This window comes from Aotus nancymaae, unplaced genomic scaffold (assembly GCF_030222135.1).
Source record: "Aotus nancymaae isolate 86718 unplaced genomic scaffold, 86718_ANA_hifiasm-v0.15.2.pri h1tg000081l, whole genome shotgun sequence".
In the NCBI taxonomy this organism is placed as follows: domain Eukaryota; kingdom Metazoa; phylum Chordata; class Mammalia; order Primates; family Aotidae; genus Aotus; species Aotus nancymaae.
In genome coordinates, this window is record NW_026988496.1 from 2,646,192 (window position 1) to 2,673,972 (window position 27,781).

Here is a 27,781-nt window from a genome sequence, read left to right on the forward strand (position 1 = left end):
TTTCTGCTCCTGTCTCCTACACTGGGCAGCAGCTATGGTTCCAGTCCCCCATTTTTTCTGTCAGGGGAAGTATGAAGGGCAGATAAAGGACAGGAAAATGGCTCTCCACAGAGCAGCTTTCTGGCCAGAAGGGAAAAATCTTCCCCAGAAGGGAAGCCCAATAGCGAATCACAGAGTAATCAGGAAATAGAGGCATCCTGTTTCATATGTCTAGAACTTTATTTTCAAAGAAGAAACAATGTAACTGTATTGCCAATCTAGAACTCTATCACAACTGTGGGAATTCTGTCTGCTTGGACCAGGTAGCTACAGTTCAGGTCCCTGGTTTACCTTGTGGCAGTCCCCAAGTTGTAAGGAAAGGATCAGGAGGAAACAAACTACCTCTGTTACAAATAAAGCTTCTAAGTCTAAACCTAAATAGTGACAATGAACTAAGGTTTAGGAGAAAGGGGCACAGTATTCTTTTTAAAAAAATTTTTTTTAAATTCTTTGTTCTTGGGGCACAGTATTCTTTGTGATCAGAGAGTTGGCTGGAGTGATTCATGAAACTCCCAAACTGTGTTGTTGCTCTAGAATAACCAGGGGTGATAGAGTCAACTCCTCTGGCTGGCCAGCCCTCCCCAGTCCTCCCCTGCCCCTCTGGTTTTCTCCTAAGCCTGCCTTAGCCACTTGGGAGAGGACTCTATTGCTAGAACTAATAATTTCCAAGCCAGAAATTATTTAATAAATAAGAATTCTAGAAATAGGATGTAGGCGCTCTCATCCTTACAATCCTTCCCTCTCCCTGAATTCTTCTTTTCCCATGGCTCTTCTTGGATCCCATGGCTTTAGGGGTTTATTAATGGGGAATGTGGATCCTGTTATATAATTGTCAGCTCTTGGGTCTCGGGGAGGCCATATTCGACTTTGTGTTGGTCAAAGAGCTTGCGCAGGGCACTGATGTAGAGTGCATGATACTTGTCCACTGTCTTCTGGTTTGGCCTCTCAATCTTGGGAATTGGCAGGGGCTCCCCAACTATGAAAAAAGAGACAAATGTCAGAGTGCCCCTCTCAACTCGAACTACTCATCCCTCACTGGGAGCCATGTACTGAAACTCAGTATCTGGCTTTCCTCCCCTTCCTTCATTCTTACCCTTTGCTCCAGCCTCATCCTGGCGGTGGTTCTCTGATCATCTAATCAAACCCATGCTCAAGAGAATACGAGCAAGCTCAGGAGAGTGGTGACAGAATGTGTGTGAATGGTGATGCTCTTGTGGCAGTTGCTGATGTCACATCCATGAATGGCCACAACTCTTATCTGTTTAGTTGTCCTGCCCACCCTGCTCTCAACCACACCCATTACCCATCCCAGATGTGAGTTTGGTCCCCATGGACTTGATGGATGACTTAAAGGGTGTGGGAAGTGAATGAAGAACCAGACCATCTGGAGATATTGGAAAGCTCACCTACAGTGGTAACGGGCTGATTGAAAGGCAGGAAGCCCCAGGATCCACGAGTGAAGCCCCGGCCATGGAAGATACAGAAATTTAGTCCCAAGATTTTTTTGACTGTCTTCTGTAAGGTTTTTTGGAACAACCCTAGCCACGTGCCCTCAGGGAAGGTCTCCTGATTGAAAACCTCATTCTCACCAAAGGAATAGGAAGGGACAAGGTATGCCCTGCAAAGGGAAGAACAGGAGTGTGAGTTCTCTGAGGAAGCTCCCCAGAAAAATCCTCTGTAAGGTGGGAAACCTTTCCAACCTCCCCACTGTAGAACAAGAACCTAAGCACCCGAACATCTCCAGCCACATGTCCCATTCCTGCCATGCCCCACTCTCCCAGCTGAACTCTCTGAGGGCACCTGCTGCTCTGCCTTCTCCTATGATAGGAAGAAACTAATCTCAAAAGCTCTGTCTTCATTGCATCCAGCATCCAGAGTGTTCTTTGTAAACTGCATATCTGGACATACCACTCCTCTCAAATTCTTCTAGGGCTCCTCAATTTGCACCATCCTGCTTCATTATGGCCTTTATGCTCTAGCCTTCCCTCCCTGGCTAGCTTTTCCTCTCCCCACTCTTTCCTTACAATCTGCTTAGCCATACTAAGTGCACCTCGTACTCTGTCATCTAAGTGTCTTTGTACATTCTGTTCCCTCTGCGGAAGTGCCTTCCCTCTGTCTTCACGTGGCTCCTTCAGTTTTGTGCTCAGTCTCAATTTCATCCCCTTGAAGAAACTTTGTTTGACCACCTCAGTTCCCCCAGTGCACATTAGGTACCCCTCATCTAGTGCTTACCTCTCTTCTACACTAATACTGCCCCAACCCTGTATCACAGTCATCTCCTTACCTGTCCGACTTCCCCCATAGACAGCAAGCCAATCAAAGGCAAGAACTGGGTTATGTTTATCTTTGAATCCCTAGGCCCTGGCATAGCGCCTGACATGCCATAGGTCTTCACTGAATGCCTGGGTTCTTTCTCCTTTTTGTTCTGCCTGGTAGCTCCTACTAACATTTCAATTCACAATTCAGATGTTACCCGCCTGGGAAACCTCTACCCTGAGTCAAGATCTTTCCATAAATTCATGCTCACATAGCACTTTGTACACATTTCCACTATAGTGCTCCATTTATTTAACAAATATTAAGTTCTTTTTGTGTGCCAGCACTGTTTTAGGCCCTGGAGATGCATCAGTGAATACAATGGATTCTTAAAAATTCCATCTTCATGGAACTTACCTTTTTTGGGAGGAAGACAATAAACATTGAAAATAGTAGGCAAAGAAATAAATGATATAGATGATCTATAAGAAGATAAGTGTAACTGTGAAAAAATAGAGCAAGATGGTCAGATAACTGTATTGAGAAAATACCTTTTTTTTTTTTTTTGAGATGGAGTCTCGCTCTGTCACCCAGGCTGGAGTGCAGTGGCGTGATCTCAGCTCACTGCAACCTCCGTCTCCAGGGTTCAAGAGATTCTGCTGCCTCAGCCTCTTGAGTAGCTGGGACTACAGGCACACGCTGCCACGCCTGGCTAATTTTTTTTTGTATTTTAGTAGAGACGGAGTTTCACCGTGTTGCCCAGGCTGGTCGCAAACTCCTGGGCTCAGGCAATCTGCCTGCCTCAGCCTCCTAAAGTGCTGGGATTACAGGTGTGAGCCACCACACCCAGCTGAGAAGAGACATTTGAGCAAAGACTTGACGGAGGTAAAGGAATGAGCCAAGCGGTCATTTGGAGAAATAGTGTTCCAGGTACAGGGAACAGCTAAAGCAAAGACCCTAAGGCAGGAGTGGGTGGCCTGCTTGAGGGACAGCAAAGAGGCCAGTGTAGCTGTCATGGAATGAGAGAAGTCGGGGGAGTGAGTGATGAGGACAGAGAGGCAGCTAAGGACCAGATTATTCAGCGTCTTGCAAGCCCCCATTCGGTTTTACTCTGAGTGACACGGGAGCCACTGGAGCATTTTGAGTAGTGACATGATCTGACTCATGCTTAACAGGATCATCCTTGCTGAAGCTGGTAATAGACTCTTGCAGGTGGAGGAGTGGGAATAGATGCAGGAAGAGCAGTTAGAAGTGTCATAATCCAGGGAAAGAGACGATGATAGTAAGCCAGGGGGTGGTAGTCTAGGTAGTAAGTGGCTGGATTCTGCATGTATTTGGTAATTACACGTGCATGGGTCTGTCTTCTTCCATACTGGACTCTGAGTTTGCGAGGACCAGGTGTTACTTTCATGTCCTACATGCCTAGTACTATGCTTGACATAGAGTGGGTGTTCAATCACTGCTGAATGAATGCGGTCTATTTCTCAAACCAGATTGTATGCTCTTTGAGTGCATGTCTTATTCATCTTTTTGATCCTCACAGCATCAAAGCTAGTGCCTCCCTTGCAGTTAGTAGATTCTCAGGGCCTCTCAGTTAACAGGTTGATATAGAGTGAGGCCTCACTCTCCCAGACCTCCAGCCTACCAGGCCAAAGGGCAGAAAGTAAAAGGTTTTCTTCTGCTGTTCTTTCTCCAACTTCAAGTAAGAAAAGTGCCCACTGAAATGTATCTAGAGGCCCAAATATGCCCAAGGCATAATGTGAAGGGGTAGACAGAAGGAATTAGAGTGAAGATGGGGGCCCTCTAACAGGTTTCCCAGGGAGGGGACCATTCTGGAGAGGGCTACAGATGGCCTATGGCACCCTGACAAGAGAGCACTAAAACCTAGGAACCCACCCTGTCTTCAGTGCCAACTTCACAAAACCTTTACGCTGCTTGAGGATGAGAGTGGAGGTTCCTGGCCGGCACAAGAGAGCTTCAGCAGCTCCACCCACCACAATAACCACGGCATTGCCTGAGCCTTTCTGGGTCAGCAAGTACTTCAAGGCTGACCTACTCACGGGGCACACACCTGTGAAACCAAAGAGTCAAGTGGTAGAAAACACTTCATGCCTGAGGATGGGGTAAGGGCTTTTCCCAGGCTCTTCCTGTTGGAGACAGTTCTTCTGTTTTCTGACTATTGCTGTTTCTACCTTTCTGTCTCTGACCTTTGTGTCCTGGGTTATGACTGTCCTAGCCTAAGGTTGGTCCTTAGGGTCAGGTGTTTGCCTTGGGGGTCTGTGCTACTACAGTTGGGTCTATACTGAGTTTCTCTGCCTCCTACCATCCATAGCCTACTACATTTCAGATCAGTTGTATCTAAGCCCACCTCATCCTTCTCTACCCATGAAGCACAGCCATCTTCCACTCTGCCCAGGCTGTCAACACTGGAGATGTTCACCAACCTGCTTCCCTAAGAGTGACCTGCCAAAGGGGAGCCATGGCTGGGGTTTCTGGAGAGTAGGCAGACCCCTGAGCCTGCCCAAGCCAAACTGAAATGTAGATGAATCATGGAATGTGAATGACACCGTGTTGTTTAACAACAATCATCTAGCCTTTCTTACTTCTGTCTTCCATCTTTGCCCTGCGCTCACCTTCTACTCTCTACTGGGATGGCAGAAATTCCCTCCAGGCTTTAGCTATTCAGAGAGATTCCTGCTCCAGGGCCATGCTAACCTCAGAGCAGAGTAGAAGCATCCTCTGGGACTCTAGTGGTCCCACCTGACCCCTCCAGAGAAATGTATCTTACCTTTTAATGTTTGGCTTCAGTTGTTTTTTGGTGTCCAGAAGGATGAATGTTCGTCCAGAGAGAGGTACATTTGTCACAGTGCCCTGGCTTGAAGCTGACCATGGGGAAGTTGTTCTGGATACTCTGAGGAATGCCTATCCTTTATCCTTTGGCATTTTATGCAAGTGTGAAGGGGTTCCCAGGAGATAAAAGTCACGGACTAGGAGGGTGTTAGCTAGTATGATAGACTTCAAAATGTTTTTAAGACACCGTGGTGTACAAATGACAGGCCCAAAGAGGCCAGCCGACATCCTAGAGAGAGCCTGGTGAAGTTTGCCTGAGCGATCCCATTCACACCTGCTTTTCCCTGTGTTTGTGTTTAATTCTTGGCTTTCATCCTCGGATTTCCACTTTGGCATTGGTCCTGAATTCTAGCCTTCTGGTTCTCCCTCTGAAAAAAGTACTGGTGACTCTTATGAATGCCTATAACTTCCCCTGCTGCCCAACCAAACCCTGTTCCCAGATCCTGGACAGAAACTAATGCTTAGCCACATACTCCTGTTACTGGCCCATTTTCTATCATGTATGCTTCAAGCAGGGAGTGATTGTCAGGACTTATTGGGGTTGCAGCTCTGAAGTAGGTAAAAAAATAGAATTAATTATTTCTTATACTCACCCATTGACATCACATATTCTCGCACAATTGGGATCCAAAATATCCCTTCCAAGGTCCCTACAAAGGGAGTGATGGATGGGAAAATCCGAGCAATGCCAGTGGCCTCAGTGGCAAAGTTGATGAAGGCACCAAAAGAGAAAACTCCATGGGGGTGATTGGCAATGATGTAGTTGTGTTTGGGAGAAAGGTCATGAGTCTTCACCAGCTGTTAGAGGGAGACTGAGTCAGAGCATTGGCTACAAAGGAGGAAGAAATGATGTGTGGACTCAAATCCCATCAGGTAGCCTGTTTCCCTCCAGGAGCCCCCAATCCCTGTTAGCCGGGATGTTGTTATTGTCATAGGATTGCCAGGGCTCACGATGGTCAGAGAGGCTGACTGGGTCTGCCACTGCAGGAGAGGCTGCCATCCACCTGTCTCCCCACCTGCCTTCCCACCTGCCCATCTATCTTGGGCCCTTGCTCTGCATTATGACTCTGGGCCTCAACATTCACTGCTGACCACCAAAACCTCTGAAAACATGGAGCTGAGTGGGGAACAAGAGTCTGGACAACAAGGACTGAGGGCACCCAGAAGAAGGGTAGTCACCTTTATTGGGAAGTAATTTTGGAAATACTTCCAGAGGGTCCAGTTTCGTACCCAAGCTGAACGCCTGCCACCTGTGGGTACAGAAGGGAAGGGAAGAGTACATAGGACATTGCAGTCCCTCTACCTCTCCCAGAAGAGGGAGTCCTCAGGTCACAGGAGGGGCCTCCTTCTGACACCTCAGAACTCTAAGTACTGTCCCTGAATCCAATCCCCAGGACATAGGAAGCCCCTGCTCTGCTAGAGCTGACCAGAAAGGTGACAGGAAGATAGTCCGAGGAGACATCAACCTCATAATTCTTCCTGAGCAGCCTGATAGAGACCTCTGTCCCTGCTGAGTTTTGCTCTCTGTTATCCCTCCCCTTCCTTTCCTTCTCCCCTACCCTGAGTTCTCCGCCTCTCCCTCCACCTCCCTCTGCCTGTGCTTCCATCCTTGGCCCAAACAGGACCACCATTGTGCCCCGTCTCTTACCTTGACTGTGGGTGTTCCAGTCATAGGCGAGCCAGGTTAAGGAGAGCACAGCCAAGGACCAGAACTTACTGAACAGCAGAAAGTAGGGTACAAGGAGAATGGGAATAGCTCCTGAGGAGACAGAAAGGGTTCAAGCCTTTCAGTTCCCTTCAAATTTTAGTATACCTCTCATAAGCCTGCCCTCTGCTCTACACTACGGGAGCAGGGCTAGGCTGGTGTGGGACCCTTCTCTCCTTCTCCCCTCTTCCGTAACCCCTCACCCTCCACTTGTCTCTGTTGTGGTCTAGGCAGGCCTCTGAGCCCTTGGATCTGGGTCTCCTTGATGGCCAAACTCTGAATTGAAGAAAGAGCAGAACCACGAAGTTGGGGTCAAAGGACAGCACAGCTTGGTGAACGGGAAGAAGAGCACATTGGGCTGGTAGCTGACATCCCCATTCTGGGACCTCTGGAAATTCTTTCTGAAAGCTTGACCCTGTTTCCTTTGCTGAACTCCTAAGTCTGCATATTCCAGCAGGGAGGTTACCTGCAGTGTACAGGCTGTTTGATGCTGAAAAGTAAACACGGATTAAAAACCATTCTACTAGGCCAGGTGTGGCTCTCTCCTGTAATCCTAGCAATTTGGGAGGCCACAACGAGAGGACAGCTTGAACCTAGGAGTTTGAGACCACCCTGGGCAACAAAGCAAGATCCTATCTTTAAACAAACAAACAAACCCCACAAGAACAACAAAAAACATTTTACTGTGTTCATTTTGTTCCATTCAAAAGCGTCACAAAGGTTCAGAAGGGGAAGTCTGTGTTAGTAAATGGCCACAGCAGCCAGTAATTACAAATATGATACATCTTACAGCAGTTGGAATGAATTCCATTTAAAAATCTGCATTCATGAGAAAGAGGGGCTAACTATATATATGGTTAATTTAAAAAGACCTAGCTAAGGGAATGACTTCTTTGACCAGGTATCATGTCATGGCAGATAACAGTTTCAAAGAAGGAGAAGAAACTCAAGAGTTACCTTCCAGCTCTTTGTCTCTTGCATTTTGGACATAAATGAAAATAACAGGAAAAAGGCTGAGTGGACAGTGCTTTAAATAGTCATGTTATGGAGTAGAAGAAACCTTGTGCTAGGCTGAATTCCCCCGATAAGCCCTGGTTGAGATAGTTGTTGTAAGCATTTGAATTAGACAGGAAAGAGTGGTGGGAGGAATTTTATGGGAAGCCTGCCATGGAGAAAAGCCTTGATATCTATGCCCTTCATCAAAGAGGAGGGTAAATTTGCCAGTTACGCTTCAGAGGAAAACTCGGATAAAGTTAAATAAGAATCATCACTAATTAAAGTTAGCCTAATTGTATCATTTCTTTTGTATCTTGTTTCAAATAACTTTTCTTTTTGTATCCCCAGTGTTTAGAAGAGAGCTTGGCACACAGTAGGTGTTCAACAAATATCTGTAGACCGACTGAAAAAGAAATAAGCAAATGTTTTCTCTCTTCAATAATAAACTTAAAGGATTACTTTTGGTCAGCATGTATTGTATTATTTAAATGTGATGTTATTTAAAAAGTGTAGATAGGTTAGTTGTGTGCCTTTTATCTCATTCATTTATCCACAGGTCCTAAAGGCAGTCTAAGAGCCCTTACCTGGGCAACACCATCCCCCTTGTGGAACCTAGTGGGAACTGCAGGTGTGGCCCGGCAGGAAACCAAGAATTTTTTTTTTTTTTTTGAGATGGAGTTTTGCTTTTGTTGCCCAGGCTGGAGTGCAGTGGCACGATTTTGGCTCACTACAACCTCCGCCTCCCAGGTTGAAGCGATTCTCCTGCCTCAGCCTCCCGAGTAGCTTGGATTACAGGCATGCACCACCATGCCCAGCTAATTTTGTATTTTTAGTAGAGACGGGGTTTCGCCATGTTGGACAGGCTGGTTTCGAACTCCTGACCTCAAGTGATCCACCTGCCTCAGCCTCCCAAAGTGCTGGGATTACAGGCGTGAGCCACCACGATCGGCCAAGAACGTTTTTTGAGAGCAAGTTTTCCATACCCAACCTGAGTGTCATCAGTGTCGTGCACGGTGACGAAAGTGGAATTTAAAGATATAGGAGAAACAGAGGCCAAATGTGGAAGAGCTGAATCTCACTGAAAAAGAGTTTCGTGACATAAAGTGAGGGTATCTGAAGAAGGAATGATGAAGAACAAGCATTTATATATGTGTGACATTCCCTGAGGTATTATGTCCTTGATACCAGGAGATGGTTCCAATTTCTCTTGTCACATTCAAGTGAGGCATCTTGGACAGGGTTATCAAAGAGAAAGTTCACATAGGTAGCCTCCTAATTTAGTTTGTAGTGAAGATGTTCAAGCTATTCTAATATATGTGCACTGGTAGTTCATCATAATTTTAACTTGCATTTCTCTAATAGCTAATGGTGTGTAACAGCTTTTCATGTGCTTGTCTGCTTTCTATATATCCTCTTTGGTGAAGTGTCCATTCAAATCTTTTGCCCATTTTTCAGTTGGGTTGTTTGTTTTCTTACTGTTGACTTTTCATAGTTCTTTATGCATTTTGGATTTAAGTTCTTTGTCTGATATGTGATTTGCAAACACTTTCTCCTAGTCTGTGTCTATCTTTCATTCTTGTAATGGGGTCCTTTTTAGAGCAAAAGCTTTTAATATTGATGAAGTCCAGGTTATTTTTATTTTATTTTATTTTATTTTTTTTACAGATTGTGCTTTTGGTGTCAAACTGAAAGAACACTTTGCCTAATTTCATGTCATGAAGATTTTTCCGTTTTTTTTTTCTTTCTTTTTTTTTGGAGACAGGATCTGGCTCTGTCACCCAGACTGGAGTGCAGTGGCATGATCTCAGCTTGGCTCACTGCAACCTCCTCTTCCTGGGCTCAAGCGATCCTCCCACTTCAACCTCCAGAGTAGCTGGGACTACAGGAGCATGCCACCACACCCAGCTAATTTATTTTCTTTTTCTTTTTTTTTTTTTTTCTGTAGAGACAGGGTCTTGCTATTTGCCCAGGCTAGTTTCAAACTCCTGGTCTCAAGTGATCCTCCTGCCTTGGCCTCCCAAAGTTCTGGGATTACAGGTGTCAGCCACTGCACCTGGCCTCCCTTATGTTTTCTACTAAACATTTTACAGTTTTCTTTTTTTACATTTAGATCTACAGTTCACCTCAAGTTAATTTTTTCCAGTTTTATGGAGGTATAACTGACAAATAAAAATAGTGTATATTCAATGTGCACAATGTGATGATTTGACACAGGTATACATTGTGTGATGATTGCAGCAATCAAATTAATCAACACATCCACCACCATACATAGTTACATTTCATGTGTGTTTGTGGCTAGAGGTGAGGACACTTAAGATCTACTCACTTGGCAAATTTCAAGCGTATAATACATATTATTAACTGTAGTCACCATGCTGCTGTACATTAGATACCCAGAACTTATTCTTTTTTTTTTCTTTTTTTTTTTTTTTGAGATGGAGTCTGTCTCTGTCACCCAGGCTGGAGTGCAGTGGCACGATCCTGGCTCACGGCAACCTCTGTCTCCCAGGTTCAAGTGATTTTCCTGCCTCAGCCTCCCAAGTAGCTGGGACTACAGTGCCCGCCACCACACCTGGCTCATTTTTATATTTTTCTTTTCTTTTCTTTTTTTTTGAGACAGAGTTTCACTCTTGTTACCCAGGCTGGAGTGCAATGGCTTTTGTGTTTTTAGTAGAGACAGGGTTTCTCCATGTTGATCAGGCTGGTCTCAAACTCACAACCTCAGGTGATCTGCCTGCCTCGGCCTCCCAAAGTTGCACCTATGTTCATCAGGGATATGGGCCTGTAATGTTCTTTTCTTGCACTATCCTTGCCTGGCTTTGGTATCAGGGCAGTACTGGCATTGTAAAAGGAGTTTGGAAGTGCTCCTGACTTTTCAATTTTTTGGAAGGGTTTGAGAAGGATTGACGTTAATTCTTTTTTTTCATTTGGACACAGTTTCACTCTGTTGCCCAGGCTGGAGTGCAATGGCTTGGAGTGCTTGGCTCACTGTAACCTCCACCTCCCTGGTTCAAGCAATTCTTGTGCCTCAGCCTCCCGAGTAGCTGGGATTACAGGAGCACAACACCATGCCTGGCTAATTTTTGTATTTTCAGCATGTTGGCTAGGCTGGTCTCAAACTCACCATATTGGCTGAGCTGGTCTCAAACTCCTGACCTCAGGTGATCTGCCTGCCTCAGCCTCCCAAAGTGCTGGGATTACAGATGTGAGCCACTGCATCCGGCCTGGCATTAATTCTTTAAGTGCATGGTAGAATTCACCCATGAAGCTGTCTGGTCCTGGGCTTTTCTTTGTTGGGAGGTTTTTGATTACCGATTAAATCTCATTTGTCACTGATCTGTTTAGATTTTCTTCCTTCATAATTTATTCTTGGTAGGTTGTATGTGTCTAGAAACATATCCATTTCTTCTAGGTTATCCAATTTGTTGGCATATGATTGTTCATGGTAGTCTTTTTTTCTTTTTTTTTCCTTTTTCAATGATTATGCCATGATCATGGGAGTCTTTTATGATCTTTTGTATTTCTGTGTTATCAGTTGTAATGTCTCCTCTTTTATTTCTGATTTTATTTATTTGATATTATCTCTCTTTTTTCCTTGATTATTGTAGCTAAGGGTTTGTCACTTTTGTTTATCTTAGGGTTAGTTTATTCTTTTCTAGTTTCATGGGATATAAAGTTAGGTTATTGATTTGTGATATTTCTTTCTTCTTTATGTAGGTATTTATCATGATAAACTTTCCCCTTAGAACTGTTTTTGCTGCATTCTATTTGTTTTGGTATGATGTGTTTCCATTTTCATTTGCCTCAAGATACTTTCTGATTTCCACTTTTAACTCTAACATAAGATAAGAGACAAAAGTGCTAAAAAAAAAAAAAAAACTAGAGCAATAATAATTTGTTAATGGATACATGATATAAAAAGATGTAAAGTTAAAAGTGATTTACATACTACCATTGCAGTATTATGAGTATTTTGAATTTGATGATATATTTACCTTTACCAGTGAGTTTCATATTTTTATATGTTTTAGTGTTGTTACAGCCAGGTGCAGTGGCTCACGCCTGTAATCCCAGCACTTTGGGAGGCTGAGGCGGGTGGATCACTTGAGGTCAGGAGTTCGAGACCAGCCTGGCCAACATGGTGAAACCCTGTCTCTACTAAAAAATACAAAAATTAGCCAAGTGTGGTAGCCTATGCCTGTAATCCCAGCTACTTATGAGGTTGAGGCAGGAGGATTGCTTGAACCCAGGGGGCAGAGGTCGCAGTGAGCTGAGATTGCGCCATGCACTTCAGCCTGGGCAACAGAGCAAGAGTCCATCTCAAAAAAAAAATGTTGTTACTTAGTATCCTTTGATTTCAGCTTAAACAACTTTCTTTAGCATTTATTGTAAGGCAGGTCTAGAGGTGGTGAACTCCCCTAGCTTTTATTTGTCTGGAAATGTCTTTTTTTTTGTTAGATATGAGGTATCATTTTGTCACCCATGCTAAAGTGCAGTGGCATGCTCATAGCTCACTGAAGCTTTGAACTCCTAAGCTCAAGCGCCCTTCCTGCCTTAGCTTCTCAAGTAACTGGAAGTCCAAGTAGCTGGACATCACCATGCTTGGCTAATTTTATTATTTTTATTTTTGTAGAGACAGAGTCTCACTGTGTTGCCCCAGCTGGTTTCAAACTGGCCTCAAGCAGTCCTTCCACGTCAGCATCCCAACATGCTGAGATTACAGGTATGAGTCACAATGCCTGGCTTTGGGAATGTTTTTATTGTTCCTTTATTTATGAATGACCACTTTGCTGGTTATAGTATTCTTTACTAGCAGTTTTTCATCTTTTAGCACTTTGAATGTATCATCCTACTCCCTCCTGTCCTGCAAGATTTCTGCTGAGAAGTTTGCTGATGAGGGTCCCTTGTATGTGATGAGACTCTTTTCTCTTAAAGCTTTCAATATCCTCTTTTGTCTTTGACTTTTGACAATTTGATTATAATGTGCTTCAGGATATTCTTCTTTGGGTTGATCTTGTGTGGGATCCTCTGAGCTTCATGAATCTGAATGTCCATTTCTTTCTCAGGATTTGAGAAGTTTTCAACCATTATTTCTTGAAATAAGCTTTATGTTTCTTTCTTTCTCGTTTTCTTCTCCTAAATTATGGGACTTCCATAATTAATAGATTCATTTACTTATTGTGTCCCATAGGTCCCTTATGTTTTCTTCACTCATTTTCCTTTTTGTTTTCTTTTTTTTTCTCTAATTGGCTAATGTCAAATTACCTGTCTTTGTGTTACCTGATTCTTTCTTCTGCATGATCATGTCTTCTATTGAAACTCTCTGTTTTAGTTTTCAGTTCTATCATTGTATACATCAGCTCCAGGATTTCTTTTTGGGTCCTTTTTATGGATTTTATTTCTTTATTAAACTTCTCATTTCATTTATGTGTTATTTTCCTGATTCTGTTTAGTTGTCTATGTTCTCTTACAACTCACTACACTTCAGGATGATTATCTTGAATTCTTTGTCAAGCCTTTAATAGATCGTCATTTATTTGGGCTCAGTTACTGGAGCTATACTAGTTTCCTTTAGTGGTGTCATGTTTGCTGGATATTTTGTTATTCATATGGCCTTTCATTGGTTTCTGTGCATTTGAAGGAGCAAATCAGTCTTTATAAACTGATTTCAGCAGGTTTATGGGAGAGCTTCTGCTAGCTCACTGGGTGGGTCCCTGGGCAGGCATGACAGGCTCAGGACTATGGCTGAGAAGGGCTAGAACCAAGTCATAGGGCTGCCTCAAGGTCTAAGCCAAGACTGAGGCCTGCAGGCCTGCCTCCAGTGGCATGGAGAGGTATGCCTCCTGTCAGGTTCCTGGGTGTGCAGGACTGCCCTGTACAGGTGAATGGAGCTGGAGCCAAGTTATGGGGCTATTTCAGGATCTGCTGTGACACCAAGGTTAGCAAGCTTACCCCCTGTAAAACAGACAGGCATGACTGTTCTCATACCACAGCAGAGTGTGACCGGAGCTGAGTTATAAGGCTGCTTCAGGGTCTATTGCTAGGACCAAGGTTGGCAGTCCTATAACTTGAGGCACAGATGGTTGTGACTCTTCCTGGATGCCTTGGCAGATGATTTTGGTGGCAGAATCAAGGCCAAATGGCATTGTAGCTGAGTTTACAGGGGGATGAGGTTATTTTCAGGTCTGTAGTCTTCACCACAGTCAACAAGCCTAGGTGTGGGCCTGCCCTCTCAAAACAGCCTTCCTTGGCGTTGGACTCTACTGGAGTTTTGCAACATCATACAAGGGTCCAAAATTCCCACAAAGGTACTTTGGTCCATGGATGGCTGCCAAATTATTGTTGCTCTGGAGAGATGTGATAAACTTCCTATTCACCATCTTGTTGATGTCATTCTTGAGTTAATTTTTTTTTTTTTGAGACGGAGTCTCACCAGATCACCAGGCTGCAGTGCAGTGGTGCGATCTCGGCTCACTGCAACCTCTGCCTCCCAGGTTCAAGCAATTCTCCTGCCTCAGCCTCCCGAGTAGCTGGGACTACAGGCACGTGCCACCACGCCCAGCTAATTTTTGTATTTTTAGTAGAGATGGGGTTTCATCATGTTGGCCAGGATGGTCTCGATCTCTTGATCGTGATCCACTTGCCTCAGCCTCCCAAAGTGCTGGGATTACAGGCGTGAGCCACCGCGCCTGGCTTGAGTTAATTTTTGCAGAACCTGATGTTTGGGTCGAGGTTCATTTTGCCACATATGGACATCAGATTGTTCCTACACTATTCATTGAAAAGACTTATTCATCCTCCATTGAATTCCTTTTTCATCTTTGTCAAAAACCAATTGACCACATTCATGTGTCTATTTCTTGACTCCCTTTTCTGTTCTGTGAATCAATATGTCTATTCCTTCACAAAAAGATCACTGTCCTGATTGCTGTAGTCTTATACTGTCTCAAAATCAGATGGTATAATTCCTTTAACTTTATTCTTTCTCAAAATTGTTTTAGTTATTGTAGTTCCTTTGTTTTTCTATATAAATTTTTGAATCAGCTTGTCTATTTCTATAAAAACTCTTCATGGAGAGTATCTTAATTAAACTATTTTGAAAAAACAAGATTATTTTAATAAAGTCCTGTATAATCTTCATGTACATCTACCCATTGTCAACATTTTACATTTGATTTATCTTTAAATGTAAAAATGTAAATATATACGTATATGTTTGTATTTGACATACATCACAGAGATTACAACCTTTTGCATCTAAATACTCCAGCATGTATTTTGCAAGAACAAAGATATTCTCTTCCCTTATAGCACCCACAGTGCTATTATCAAATTTGGGACATTTAATATTTATGAAAAACTATTACCTAATATACCCTGGCTGTGATTTTTACTTGAATTGCATTATACTTATAGATCAGTCTGAGGACAATTGGCATCTTTACTGTGTTGAATCTTCCAATCTGTGAACATGGTATGCCTCTAATTATTTAGATCTTTTATTTTATTCATCAGCATTTTACAGCTTTCAACTTATGAATCCTGAATGGTTTTTTAGATTTATTCCTAAACATTTTTATTTTTGAAGGTATTTAAATAGTATTGTTTTTCAAATTTCTCTTTTCAGTTCTTCTCTGCTAGTATATAGAAATGTGATTAATTTTTATGTGATTAATTTTTATGCATGATCTTGTATCCTGTGACTGGCTAATCTCATTTGTTAGTTCTTGGAGGTTTTTGTTTTATTTAAAATAGAGTCTGCTGGGTGCAGTGGCTCAGGCCTGTAATCCCAGCACTGTGGGAGGCTGAGGTGGGCGGATCACAAGGTCAGGAGTTCTAGACCAGCCTGGCCAATACAATGAAACCCCATCTCTACTAAAAATACAAAAATTAGCCGGGCATGGTGGTGTGTGCCTGTTATCCTAGCTACTTGGGAGGCTGAGGCAGAAGAATCACTTGAACCTGGGAGGTGGAGGTTGCAGTGAGCTGAGATTGTGCTACTGCACTCCAGCCTGGGCCACAGAGCAAGACTCCATCTCAAAAAAAAAAAAAAGAGTCCTTGGGATTTTTCAAACAGACTATCATGTCATTCACAAATAAGGACAGTTTTATTTCTCATTTTTTGCAATCTGTATGCATTTATTTGTTTTTTTCTTCTTGCCATATTGCACTTGCTAGGACTTTTAGTATGCCATTGAATACAAGTGGTGAGAGTGGATATCCTTGGTTTGTTTCTAATGTTAGGGAGAAAGCATTTCATCTTTCATCTTCAAGTGTGATGTTAACTGTAGGGTTTTTTGTAGATGCTCTTTATCAGATTGAGGAAGTTCCCTTCTATTCCTAGTTTGCTGAGAGATATTATTATGATTAAATGTTGGAGTTTGTCAATTGATATGGTTACATGGGTTTTTTTCACGCTTAGATGGTTAATATGGTAGTTTACATTGATTTATTTTCAAATAGTTACACTTGCCTTCCTGAATAAAGGCCACTTGGTCATGATGCATTATTCTTTGTAATGTGTTGCTGGATTCAATTTGTTAATATTTTCTTGCTTTTTTCATTTATATACATGAGGAATCTTAGTTTATAGTTTTCTTTTCTTTTTTTGTACTATCTTTGTCTGATTTTGGTATCAGGATGTGCCCTCATAAATGAGTTGGGAAATGTTCCTTTCTTTTAAGTTTTCTCGAAAAGATTACATAGAATTTGTGATATTTCTTCTGTAAAATGTTTGGTAGAATTTTCTGTTGAAACCATCTGGGTCTGAAAATCTCCTTTTGGAAGGTTTTTAAATTCTAAAATTAAGATTAAATTAAAATTATTTAATAGTGATGGGTTATTTATCTCATATTGAGTGAGTTTTGATTGATTGTGGTTGTCAAAGAGGTCTCCAAATATAATTGCTAACTTGTCTATTTTTCTTTTCAGTGCCATCAGTTTTGCATCATATATTTTGAAACTATCATTTGATGCATGCACATTTAGAATAGTTGTTTTCTTGGTGAATCAGCCCTTTTATCATTACATAATGTCTCTCTTTATCCCTGATCCTGACTTTAAAATTAAAGTTAAACCTGTATAGCCTCAAATTGCTAAAGATTACTAGCTTAAGTTAAAAATGGTACCAATATGACCTAAATGGGTCCTTTCTTCAAATCATCTCTGATTCTTCTCACTTGCTCACTTACCCCATAGATTAATAGCCAATATATATTGTACACTTATGTAAAACTGTTTCACATGGCACATTTTATTTAATCTTCATAAAGACCCCATGAAAACAGTAATCATTATCATTTTGTGGATTAGGACCTCAGGTTCAAAGTGGTTAAATAGTTCCAAGGTTACATTAGCAGGTGAGTGAACCAGGGCTGAGAACCAAGATTGTCTTACTCCAGAGACTATACCCTTAACCACTAAGCTCTAGCTGTTACTTCCCTTTTAGTCAGGTACCAATTCTTGCCAGTTCTGCCTTCCAGATATCTTTCAAATTATTCTGTTTTCCACCTCCATGCTACCACTTGGTCAAAGCTAACATTCTCTCTCACCTAGATGACCACCAGTGTCTTCTAAATAGGCTGCCTGCTTCCATTTGAGCCATAATGCAGCCAGTGCATTAAATGTAAGTCTGTCTCTGTCACTCTATAGAATGTAGCCGAGGACATGGCTGGTTTGTCAAAGAGGCATATTTGTGGCTTTATGATTACCTATTGTATTTAAGTTAACTATAAATATAAAAACCTGTGGGAGTATATGGTAATTTAACAATTCAGCAATTAATATGGTTTCCTGAGGCCCTTAGGATCAAGTCCGGTTTCCTAACCCTGGTTTAGAAGGGTTAGGAGATCTTGATGATCTAGCCCCTGGCCACCACCTTGTTCTTTGCATTCCACCACACTGTTCTTTCAGCTCCTTCAAGTGCTCTCTAGCTTCAGGGCTTCTCTGCATGCAAACCCCTTTGCCTGGAAAACTCTTCAGCTTTTTGTCTGACTAGTTCCTATTCATCTTTCAGGTCTCAAGATAAATGTCATAGGTTCAATATTTTTAGGCCATCTTTGACTTCTTTCCCTTTCCACAAAAACCTCTCCTATCAGTCTTCCTGCCTGTGTCCCCATTGCTACTGCTATGTTCCAGGACTTGCTTTTTTCTAGTCTGGACTGTAGCCTTTTGTCTGCTCTTTAGCTATTGGTTTCTTCCTCTCCAATCCATTTTCTACGCTACTGCCAGACATTTTCAAGAAGCACAATCACATAATGTTGTTTGCTTTCTCCAAAATCATTAATATGTTCCCACTGCTGACAGAATAAAGTCTGAACACATTGGCTTTGGTAGTCAAGGCCCTCACTGGCCTAGCCCCATATGTCTTCCTAGCCTCCTGTCTCAGTACCTGTACTCACACTCCTTATGCTGCAGCCTAGTGTTTCTCAGCCTAGTGTTCCCATACCCTTAGGGACATTAGATGATCCAAGGTGGTGTATGGATGAAGTTATGCATAGAGAATAAAAACAAATTCATGGTAGCAATATCAATTTTCCTGTTAAAATACATTAATTTAGGGTACAGAGATGAATTAATTTGAAGGAAAAGTACGTTAAGTAATAATAGCATAGGTGGTACACAGCTGTGGAAAGAGTCAGAAGGTTGGAAACAAATGGCTAAAGTATAGGAAACAGAGGCCTGACTACCTTTGTCTACTTCTCATTCCGTCAGCTCACCATATAATTCACATGTCTGTGCCTTTGATTATGGCGTTCCCTTATTTTTATTGCTCTCTTCCCAACTTTCTGCTTATCAAAATTCTCTCAGACTTTACGGTTTAGCTCAAATGACACGTCCTTGTGATACCTTTGCTCATTTCCTAGTCAAATTAAGGGCTTCCTCCTCTGCACACCCCTAAGACATTACTCGTGTTTCTATCTGGTTCTGGTTCATTTTGTTTGATTGTGTAATTAGTATCTCATACGTCTGTCCATCTCCCTATTAGATAGTAAGCTTCTTAAAAACAGCCTTCAGCACAGTGCCAAGCACAGAGAGAAAGCTTATGATAAATGTTCATTACATTGAATTGCAGTAAAGGAAGAAGTTCAAAATTCTCCAAGTTGTAGGTGAAAGTTAATAGGAAGAGAAACCACCAATGACTTATTCCAAACAAGGAAAGGCCTTCTGAAGTTATAAGGTGTGCATGTGTGTGTAAGGATATAGGAAACCAGTTATTTCCACTGTAAGGTGAAAACCTGTCATTCTTATGGGTAGAAACATTATGTTTCATGTTGCAAGGCGATGACCTAAATCCGAATGTTGGCAATGCCTGCCAAATCTAGTCAGTTGGCTCAATGCCTTCAGAGATTAAAAAAAACAAAAACAACGGGTGGTTTGTCAAAAAGGAATTTCTGTGGCTTTGTGATTACTTGTTGGATCCAAATAAACTATAAATATAAGAACTTGTAGGAGTAACAGATAATTTTATAATTTAATAAAGATTGGCGAGCCTACCTCATATGAAATCTCTATGCTAAAAGCCATGGGGACAGGGTTGGGAACTGAAAAGAGGAGGATGAAGGGAGTAAATATGGACATGATAAAAATAATGCAAGCATGGTCCTTGATACCATGTATTAAGCATTTGTTGTGAAACAGCACTCTGTTCAGCACTTAATGTATATTATCTCATTTAATGCTCTTGCAATCCTCATAGGTAGATAATTTTATTATCTCATTTTACAGATGAAGAAACTGAGAGTCAGAGAGCTCATGTATCTTTACTCCAAGCTTTAGGAAAAAAGTAGATAGCATTTGTTGAATCTTCATTATGTGCCAATAACTATTTTAAGTACTTCATGTGTCTTAACTCATATTAATACATGTGGAGAACAAAATTCCTGTCTTCCAGAACCTCTGAGTTTCTTGTGGAAGGTAAGATTCAAAGCTGAATTTTGGAGGAAAGTTCGGATTTTTGTCAGATGGACTGGTAGAGGAAAGGTCCTGCATGCACAAAGAAGAGCTTGAACGAAGGCCAGAAGGTGGGAGAGTCCAAGGCCTGTGAGTAACACCATTACCTGAAAAAACACAGGCAGCATAAGGAAGCCGTGGTACAGGAGATGAAGCTGGGAAGGAAACTGGAGAGATTAGGCCTGATGCTGAAGGGAATGAGAAGCCAGTAAAGGTTACTAAGCATAAAGCAGAAGAGTAGCATGATCGTGTCTGTTTCAGGAAGATAAGCTGGAATAACTGAGAGCAAGAGAAACTATAGGCAAGGAGATCAGCTAAGAGTTTAAGCATTCAGATGAAAGCCAGTGGGAACGTGAAATAGGCTACTATTTGACATACCAATTTGAAAATCACCAAGGCGGTAGAATTTTTAGCCCAACGCAGCTGATTTGATGCTGGGTTGATGGAAGGGTGCCGTGATGGGGCATGTGGGAATGCTGGGAATGCATCAAAGTCTAGGTCAGGCATGGTGGCTCACTTCTATAATCCCAGCATTTTGGGAGACCAGGGCAGGAGGATCACTGGACCCCAGGAGTTCAAGACCAACCCAGGCAACGTAGTGAGACTCCCATCTCTACAAAAAAATTTAAAAAGTAACCGAGCATGGTGGTGCACACCTGTAGTCCCAGCTACTCAGGAAGTTGAGGCAGAAGGATTGCTTGAGCCCAGTAGTTTGAGGCTGTAGTAAGTTATAATCGCACCACTGCACTCCAGCCTGGGTGACAGAGTGAAACTCTATCTCAAAAAAAAAAAAAAAAAAAAAAAAAAAGTCTCTATCTGCTTTATTTTCTAGAACCTAGTTATTCTTCCTGAATGCAATAAAATCAGAATTCAGAGGAGTGGTTGTCACTCCTCTGTTGATCAAGTGGCAAGATTGGCAAGGTTGGCAGTATTTTGGAGTCTAGCGCTGGCTGGGCTCCAAGTAATATCAATTGCAATAGTTGAAAGGAAGAAAATTAACATGTATTGAGGATTTTCTCACCTCAAAGATTTCCAGAACAGTCTTGAGAGGCAGGTACTATGATGTTTCTATTATGGTTCAGGGTGAATGACTTACTTGCTCAAGGTCACATAGAAAATAACAGAGACTTGGTTGCATAAGATCTCGTAGCAAGTAAGTGACAGAACTGGTCTATCTGACTCTGAAGACAATGTTCTGTTTTTATTTATTTTTTCTGATACAGAGTCTCGCTCTGTCATCCAGGCTGTAGTGCAATGGCATGACCATAACTCACTCTAGCCTTCATTTCTTGGGCTCAAACGATCCTCCCATCTCAGCCAGCACAGTAGCTGGGACCACAGGCATGCACCACCATGCCTGGCTAATTTTTTTATTTTAATTTTTTTCTGTAGAGATGGAGTCTCACTATATTGCCTGGCCTGGTCTCAAACTCCCAGGCTCAAGTGATCCTCCAACCTTGGCCTCCCAAAATGTTGGGATTACAGGCACGAGCCCCTGCCCCCAGACTATTCTATTTTTTACAGTATCAGAAACCAGAGAAAGAGGGCAGGCCCACACACCAAAAAAGGATGTCTGAGGGAGAGAAAAAAGAACAAGAGCAAATTTAAAGATTTCTGCCAAGGAAGAAGCAATCTGGAAAACTGTCGAGTTAGTGTAAAGCTTGATTACATGAGATATATTAATGATAAGAAAGGGCTCCTATTCTCATGGAGCTTATTGGGTAGAGGGCAGAAAAGATAAAATGACTGCTACCCAGCCTATTGTTACAAAGTGTTCTAGACTTTCACAGGCGATATCGTTTTGGGTTGTCTGGAAAATGTTTCAGAGAAGATACGACTTGAGTAGTATCTAAAAGGAGGTGCTGTCCCTGGATAGTCCGGGAAGAGCTATCATGGCATCTTTCCAGTGGCAGGAGTAGTGGGAGTAGTAGGAGCAGAGGTGAAGGAGTGGGAGAGTACCTTGCCTGTTTGTTTAGTGAATGGATTGCCTGGAACATGTAGGGAAGAGTAGGAGGACGAGCTGGCCACCAGAGAGTGGAGGAGGGCTTTGAATGCCCAGGCTGATACCTTTATACATCATCATGTAGGCAATGGGAAATCACTGTTTTTGAGCAGGAGAGGGATGTAATCAAAGATGTTTCTGAAAGACTTCCAGGAGCAGGCAGTGGAATAGATTGGAGAGGGTGGAGAATCAGAGGTTAGAGGATCAGGAAAAAGGATATTGAGATAGTTTAGGGGGATGGTGATACAAGCCCAGAAGAGATGATGGAAAGCCATCCTCTGAATGAAAGCTGGCCCTCAGAGGGGCTGTCAGAGCCACTGCCTAATTCTAAGTACATGAATATTTGTATTCCAAATCTCTTCCAAGCCATCTTCTCATTCCTCTCTTCTTGCTTCCTCCCTCCTTCTTGTCCCTTGGCCTTTTCTCCATTATCTCTATTTCCTCCCCCATCACTTCCAGTAATGCTCAGTAATCAACCATGATTCTGAACATTATTTGGGAAGGAGGGGAAGCACTGAGGCAGGCTCTGAGCAAGATAGAAGGAAGGAAGGAAGGAAGGAAGGAAGGAAAGAAGGCAAGAAAGAAAAGGAAGAAGGAAGGGAGGGAGGCAGACATGTCTGTATGAGCATTTCCCATGGTCCAGGCTGAGAGGATGGGGATACTGAGACTTAGAGCAATTGCAGTACTTGTTTGGAGTCACACAGCTAATTGGTATCTAAGCCTGATGAACTCCAGAACTCATGTCCTGTTTGCCATGCCACACTGATTTCATTTTCTGTTTCCCCTGTTCTGTTCAACTCAGATAACATTTTCTTATTCTGATACTCTAATATCACTTTGTCATGGCTCTTTTACTCACCACAGTCTGTCTTACATTATAGTGATCTGTGTATATGTCCAGCACTGGCACATAAAGTAGGGACAATGGTTGAATGAATGATGGATTGATCTCTGTTGCTAGATAGTAAGGAGCCTGTAAGGATCTCACAGCAAGGACAGCCCAAGAGCTTATCATTAGTATTTACTCTGTAACTGTTGGATTGAACATATTTGAATGTCTTAGGCACGTCTGTGGGCATCACACCCTGTTGGACAGTGAAGCTACCTTGGTAACCTTCAAGACCCAGGATTTGTGTTGTAATTTCTAGCATAATCACTAAAAGAACAGAAACAAGATGTATAGCACCTAAACTAGAAGAGAAAGACAAATGGAATGGTAAAGATAATCAGTCTAAAAGAAGTCAAAACAAATGGCCGACAAGCACATGAAAAGATGCTCAACATTACTGATCATCAGGGAAATGTAAAGCAAAACCACAACGAGATAACATCTCATACCCATTAGGATGGCTATTATTTAAAAAACAGAACATAAGTATAGGTGAGGATGTGGAGAAATTGGAACTCCTGTGCACTGTTGGTGGGAATGTAAAATTGTGCAGCCACTGAGGAAAACAAGATGGCAGTTCCCCAAAAAAAAGTCAAAACAGAATTACTGTGTGATCCAGCAATTCTATTTCTGGGTATGTATCAAAAGCATTGAAAGCAGAGTCTCAAAGAGATGTTTGTACATCTATAGTCATAGCAACGTTACTCACAGTAGCCAAGCTGTCAAGGCAACGTAAATGTCCATCAACAGATGAATGGGAAACAATATGTGACATATCCACGCAAGGCACTGTATTACTCAGCCTTTCAAAGGAAAGAATTTCTGACACATGATACCACATGGGTGAGCCTTAAAGCCATTATACTAAGTAAAAATAGCCAATCATGAAAGGACAAACATTGGAATAATAATTCCAATTATATGAGATACCTAGAATAGGCAAATTCATAGAGACAGAAAGCAGAATGGTGGTTGCCAGGGCCTGGAGGGAGGGGAAATTAGGGAGTTATTGTTTAATGGATACAGAGTTTCAGTTTGGGAACATAACTTCTGGAGATGGATGGTGGCCATCTTAATGACATGTATTTAGTGCACACTTGAAAATGGTTAAAATGGTAAATTTTATGTTCTAGGTATTGTACTATGATAAAAATAACTTTAGGTAAAAAAAAATTCCCATTTATTCTTTGTTTTTTTTTTTTTTTTTTTTTTTTTTTTTTGAGATGGAGTCTCTCTCTGTCACCTGGCTGGAGTGCAGTGGCAAGATCTCAGCTTACTGCAACCTGCGCCTCCTGGGTTCAAGCGAGTCTCCTGCCTCAGCCTCCCGAGTAGCTGGGACTACAGGCGTGCACCACTGTGCCCAGCTAATTTTTGTATTTTTAGTAGAGACGGGGTTTCACCATATTGGCCAGATGGTCTCGATCTCTTGACCTTGTGATCTGCCCGCCTTGGCCTCCCAAAGTGCTGGGATTATAGGCGTGAGCCACCAAGCCTGGCCCCATTTATTGTTATGTGTTTCCATTGAAGACACATAGGTATCATCACGTGTCCCTAACATCCCCGCTCCACTCTGCCAGCTCTTCTGGGACAACTGGAAACCGGTGAGATTTGGGGATAAAGGGACGTTACATGGAGGCTAATCCTCACCTTCTTGGTCCCTCAAATATCCAGTTGTCTGATATACTCTCTACCCTATACCCAGCAAGACACAATGTCCTTTGAGTGGGGAAATGAAATAGAGAAGAAAATATAAGAAAAAGAATCATTTTCTGGGAGAAAAATGAGTATATTTTAATTAGAAAAGCTGCCTCAGAAAAGCCTTCTTGGGTGGGAGAGGGCCTACACCTAAAAAGACTCGCTCACATAGCTCATCCTCTTTTGACCTCTTTCCCCTGCTCTCTCTGTCCCATCTCTGCCCACTCTTTCTGGGATCCAGATTTGAAACGGTTGCTGCCACCGCAATAGGAAGTCTCTTAGGACATTCCTGTGCCCCTCAGTTTCCTGGCTTAGGGCTGGAACTTATCAACGGGCTCTTTTTGAGGAAGTTAGGAAAATGCAAAGGAAAACAAAAAGAAACTATGAAAGTCCAGAAACAACTAGGTTTACTAACAATCACTTTCTTCTCTCGACATAGCAAAAGTCAAGCCATCAATGGGCTTAGCATGTTTTGATTTTAATAAGGCTTAATGAGTCTGCATTTTGAGAAGGCTGTGGACCCCTCTGGCAGTCTGGTGAAGCCATGGACCCTTTCTCTGAATAATATGTTTAAATGCACAAAACAAAATACACAGATTTGCAAAGGAAACCCATTATATTAAAATTCAGTTATCGAAATATTACCCACAATGTGATATAGTAACATATATGCTTCTTTATGTATGCATTAAATAACCAGATCTAATGACGGTGCCGATAACTACTGGAATTTTGAAGTAGTCATGGACATAAATGAAATTTCGAGATGCCTGCAACAACTGTAATATGAAATGCAAATCTCTGTGATGTCTGCTACTGACAGTCACAGGTACTCCTAACACATCGTGGTTTATTGCCTACATTCATCATTGAAGGAAATACTACATTTCAGTTAGAGGTTAGTGAAAAGAGAGGCAATTTTATTCATCCCAATTCAGAGTCCCCCCCATCCACCCTGAATTTTTGGCCTATAGGACCCTGGTTGAGAGCAGGTCCTATAGGGTCATATAGACTCCCATGGATTGGAACCAGCTGTCTCCTACCTGTCTCATCCTTCAGGATGACATTATTTCTTCTCATTCAGTTTTCAAGCATACTCCTGTAATTGCCCACAAATCCCTGGTTTCTGGCAGGGAAAATCTTGGAACTGTCAGCCCATTTGCCCAACACTATTGACTCCCGTGCTGTGAGTCCAATAAATAACTGGCTCTTTCTCAAAATTCTGTCTGAGAAGTCACTCAGGCAGCCCTCAGATTTTCCAGAATTCTCACCAGAATCATAGACTAGAAAATCACCCTATACCTACCTAGTAACACCAAGTCTGCCAGCCACCACCACTTCTGCCCTGTCCCTGAATCTCACTCTTTTCAGCTAGTTCGTAGGGGGCAGCTCCTGAGAAGGCTGGAGTGATCTTTATTTATTTTTTTTATTTTTAGACAGAGTCTTTCTCTGTCACCGAGGCTGGAGCGCAGTGGCACGATCTCAGCTCACTGTAATCTCCGCCTCCCAGGTTTAAGTGATTCTCCTGCCTCAGCCTTCCAAGTAGCTGGATTACAGGTGCCCACCACCATGCGCAGCTAATGTTTTCTTTTTTTTTTTTTTCCCTGAGATGGAGTCTTGCTCTGTCACCAGGCTGGAGTGCAGTGGCGCGATCTCGGCTCACTGCAACCTCTGTCTCTGGGTTCAAGTGATTCCCCTCCCTCAGCCTCCTGAGTAGCTGGGACTACAGGCACGCGCCACCACACCTGGCCAATTTTTTTGTATTTTAGTAGAGACAGGGTCTCACCATGTTAGCCAGGATGGTTTCCCTCTCCTGACCTCTTGATCTGCCCGCCTTGGCCTCCCAAAGTGCTGGGATTACAGGCGTTAGCCACTGTGCCCAGCATTTTTTTTTTTTTTAAGTAGAGATGGGTTTTCACCATGTTGGCCAGGCTGGTCTTGAACTCCTGACCTCAGGTGACCCACCTGCTTCAGCCTCCAAAAGGGCTGGGATTACAGGCATGAGCAACCGTGCCTGGCCTGGAGTAATCTTTAAACCAGAACAGATGCAGCCTCACTCCCGGCCTTTGTGCTGGCCAGATCCTTTCCAGAGGGTGGAGACCAACCAGATGATCTCTTTGGAAACCTCCTCATTTGGAGATTAGCCACTCCTTTGGTTTGTTCCCTATGTGCTCTCCAGCCCTTGGGGTTCACTCACCTAAAAATACATAGACTGGGATCCACTGCAAAACAGAGAGAGTTTGGAGACCCTCCTGGAGATCCAGTCGGGAGAAGAAGGCCATGGTTATGGTGCTGTTCTGTTGTGGCAAGAAGTCCAACCAGAAGGTCAAAACTTCTTAAACCGAGTGGATTATAGCTGCTTTGCTATAATCTCTTATCGTGGAATGAGATTAGCTGCTGGGGTTTTGTCAGGCTTGACCAAACCTTTTCTCCACTGCCCCGCCCCCTGTTCCTACCCACACACCAGGTTGCAGATCAGGCTATCTAATCCTTCTCCCCAGTCATATCCTTTCTCCACAGTGTGCTCAATTTTAATGAAGGCACAAATGGCCCTGGAACGGCTCTAGCTGTGGGGGAGGGGCACCCTTGATAAATTAGTGCAGGAAGAGAGTAGGTTAGGCCTCAAATAGGACCTCTGAAAAGCACCCCACTCCCTTTCCCTGCTTAAGAAAAGGGACTTGGCAGCCACACTTGTTTCTGCCCTAGTGGTTGCCTTTTGTCCCCTCTTGTCTTCTGCTGAGAGTCATCTAGCCCACTGGGGTGTTTTTCTGCATGGATATCTATTAATAGACTCCTCAGATCCCTCTTTGTGCCTCTAGTCCCAGGGGCCCTGTCTCAGTGGCCAGATACCTTGTCATAGAGCTGGAGAAGCATTGCACAGAAAGAAGACCTGGCTCCCACTACCAGCTCCACCATGCTCTTCCTGTGACACCTTTGGAAAATGCTCCATCTCTCTAGAGCTCAGTTTGAACATTCATTGCTAGAATGCAGTGTAGGTTAGGGGCACAGACTTTAGAGCCAGATAGCAGGGGTTCACATCTCAGCTCTATCGCTTATAAGGTGGTGAACCTCTATGGCCCAGTTTCTCCATCTGTAAAATTGGGACTATAATAGTACCTACTTCCTAGGGTAGTTCTGGGGATTAGATGAGTGAATGAATATAAAGTGCTTTGCACACAACCTGGCATCATTTCCTGTCATTACTACTCATTTAGTTCAAGTAACATATATTGAACAAGTAACGTGTTTCAGGCTGAGGCTTGCTTTTGTGTAATAGCCTTTGGAAAATGGAAGACAAACCTTTTTTTTTTTCCTTTTTTTTTGTAGACAGAGTCTCGCTCTGTCACCAGGCTGGAGTGCAGTGGCGCCATCTCAGCTCACTGCAACCTCTGCC

The 27,781-nt window shown here is 42.7% G+C and overlaps 1 protein-coding gene across 2 annotated transcripts; it reads right to left on the reverse strand.

Moving 5' to 3' along the window:
- Positions 1 to 297: 297 nt before the first annotated feature.
- DGAT2L6 (diacylglycerol O-acyltransferase 2 like 6) lies at positions 298 to 26,714 on the reverse strand. 2 transcript variants are annotated; one of them, XM_021673167.2, is made up of 7 exons: positions 26,585 to 26,714; positions 6,794 to 6,904; positions 6,325 to 6,395; positions 5,739 to 5,943; positions 4,192 to 4,366; positions 1,446 to 1,657; positions 298 to 1,015 (listed from the first exon to the last, which is right to left on the reverse strand). In XM_021673167.2, the coding sequence occupies exons 1-7, from the start codon at positions 26,667 to 26,669 to the stop codon at positions 861 to 863; spliced, it is 1,014 nt and encodes a 337-aa protein (XP_021528842.1). In that variant the 5' UTR covers positions 26,670 to 26,714; the 3' UTR covers positions 298 to 860. The 2 variants fall into 2 exon arrangements, with proteins under 2 accessions (XP_021528842.1, XP_012316237.1); XM_012460814.2 differs by lacking the exon at positions 26,585 to 26,714 and adding an exon at positions 25,431 to 25,513.
- Positions 26,715 to 27,781: the final 1,067 nt, after the last annotated feature.

What these genes read in the sequence shown, in the direction of transcription:
- DGAT2L6 (XM_021673167.2), bottom strand. Translation starts at nt 26,669, where the DNA reads ATGGCCTTCTTCTCCCGACTGGATCTCCAGGAGGGTCTCCAAACTCTC. An exon ending in CCCAGTCTATGTATTTTTAG is followed by an intron (nt 6,905 to 26,584) that starts GTGAGTGAACCC and finishes CTGTCTCCTCAG; the next exon opens with GAGCTATTCCCATTCTCCTT. An exon ending in AGAATATGTGATGTCAATGG is followed by an intron (nt 4,367 to 5,738) that starts GTGAGTATAAGA and finishes TTGGTTTCACAG; the next exon opens with GTGTGTGCCCCGTGAGTAGG.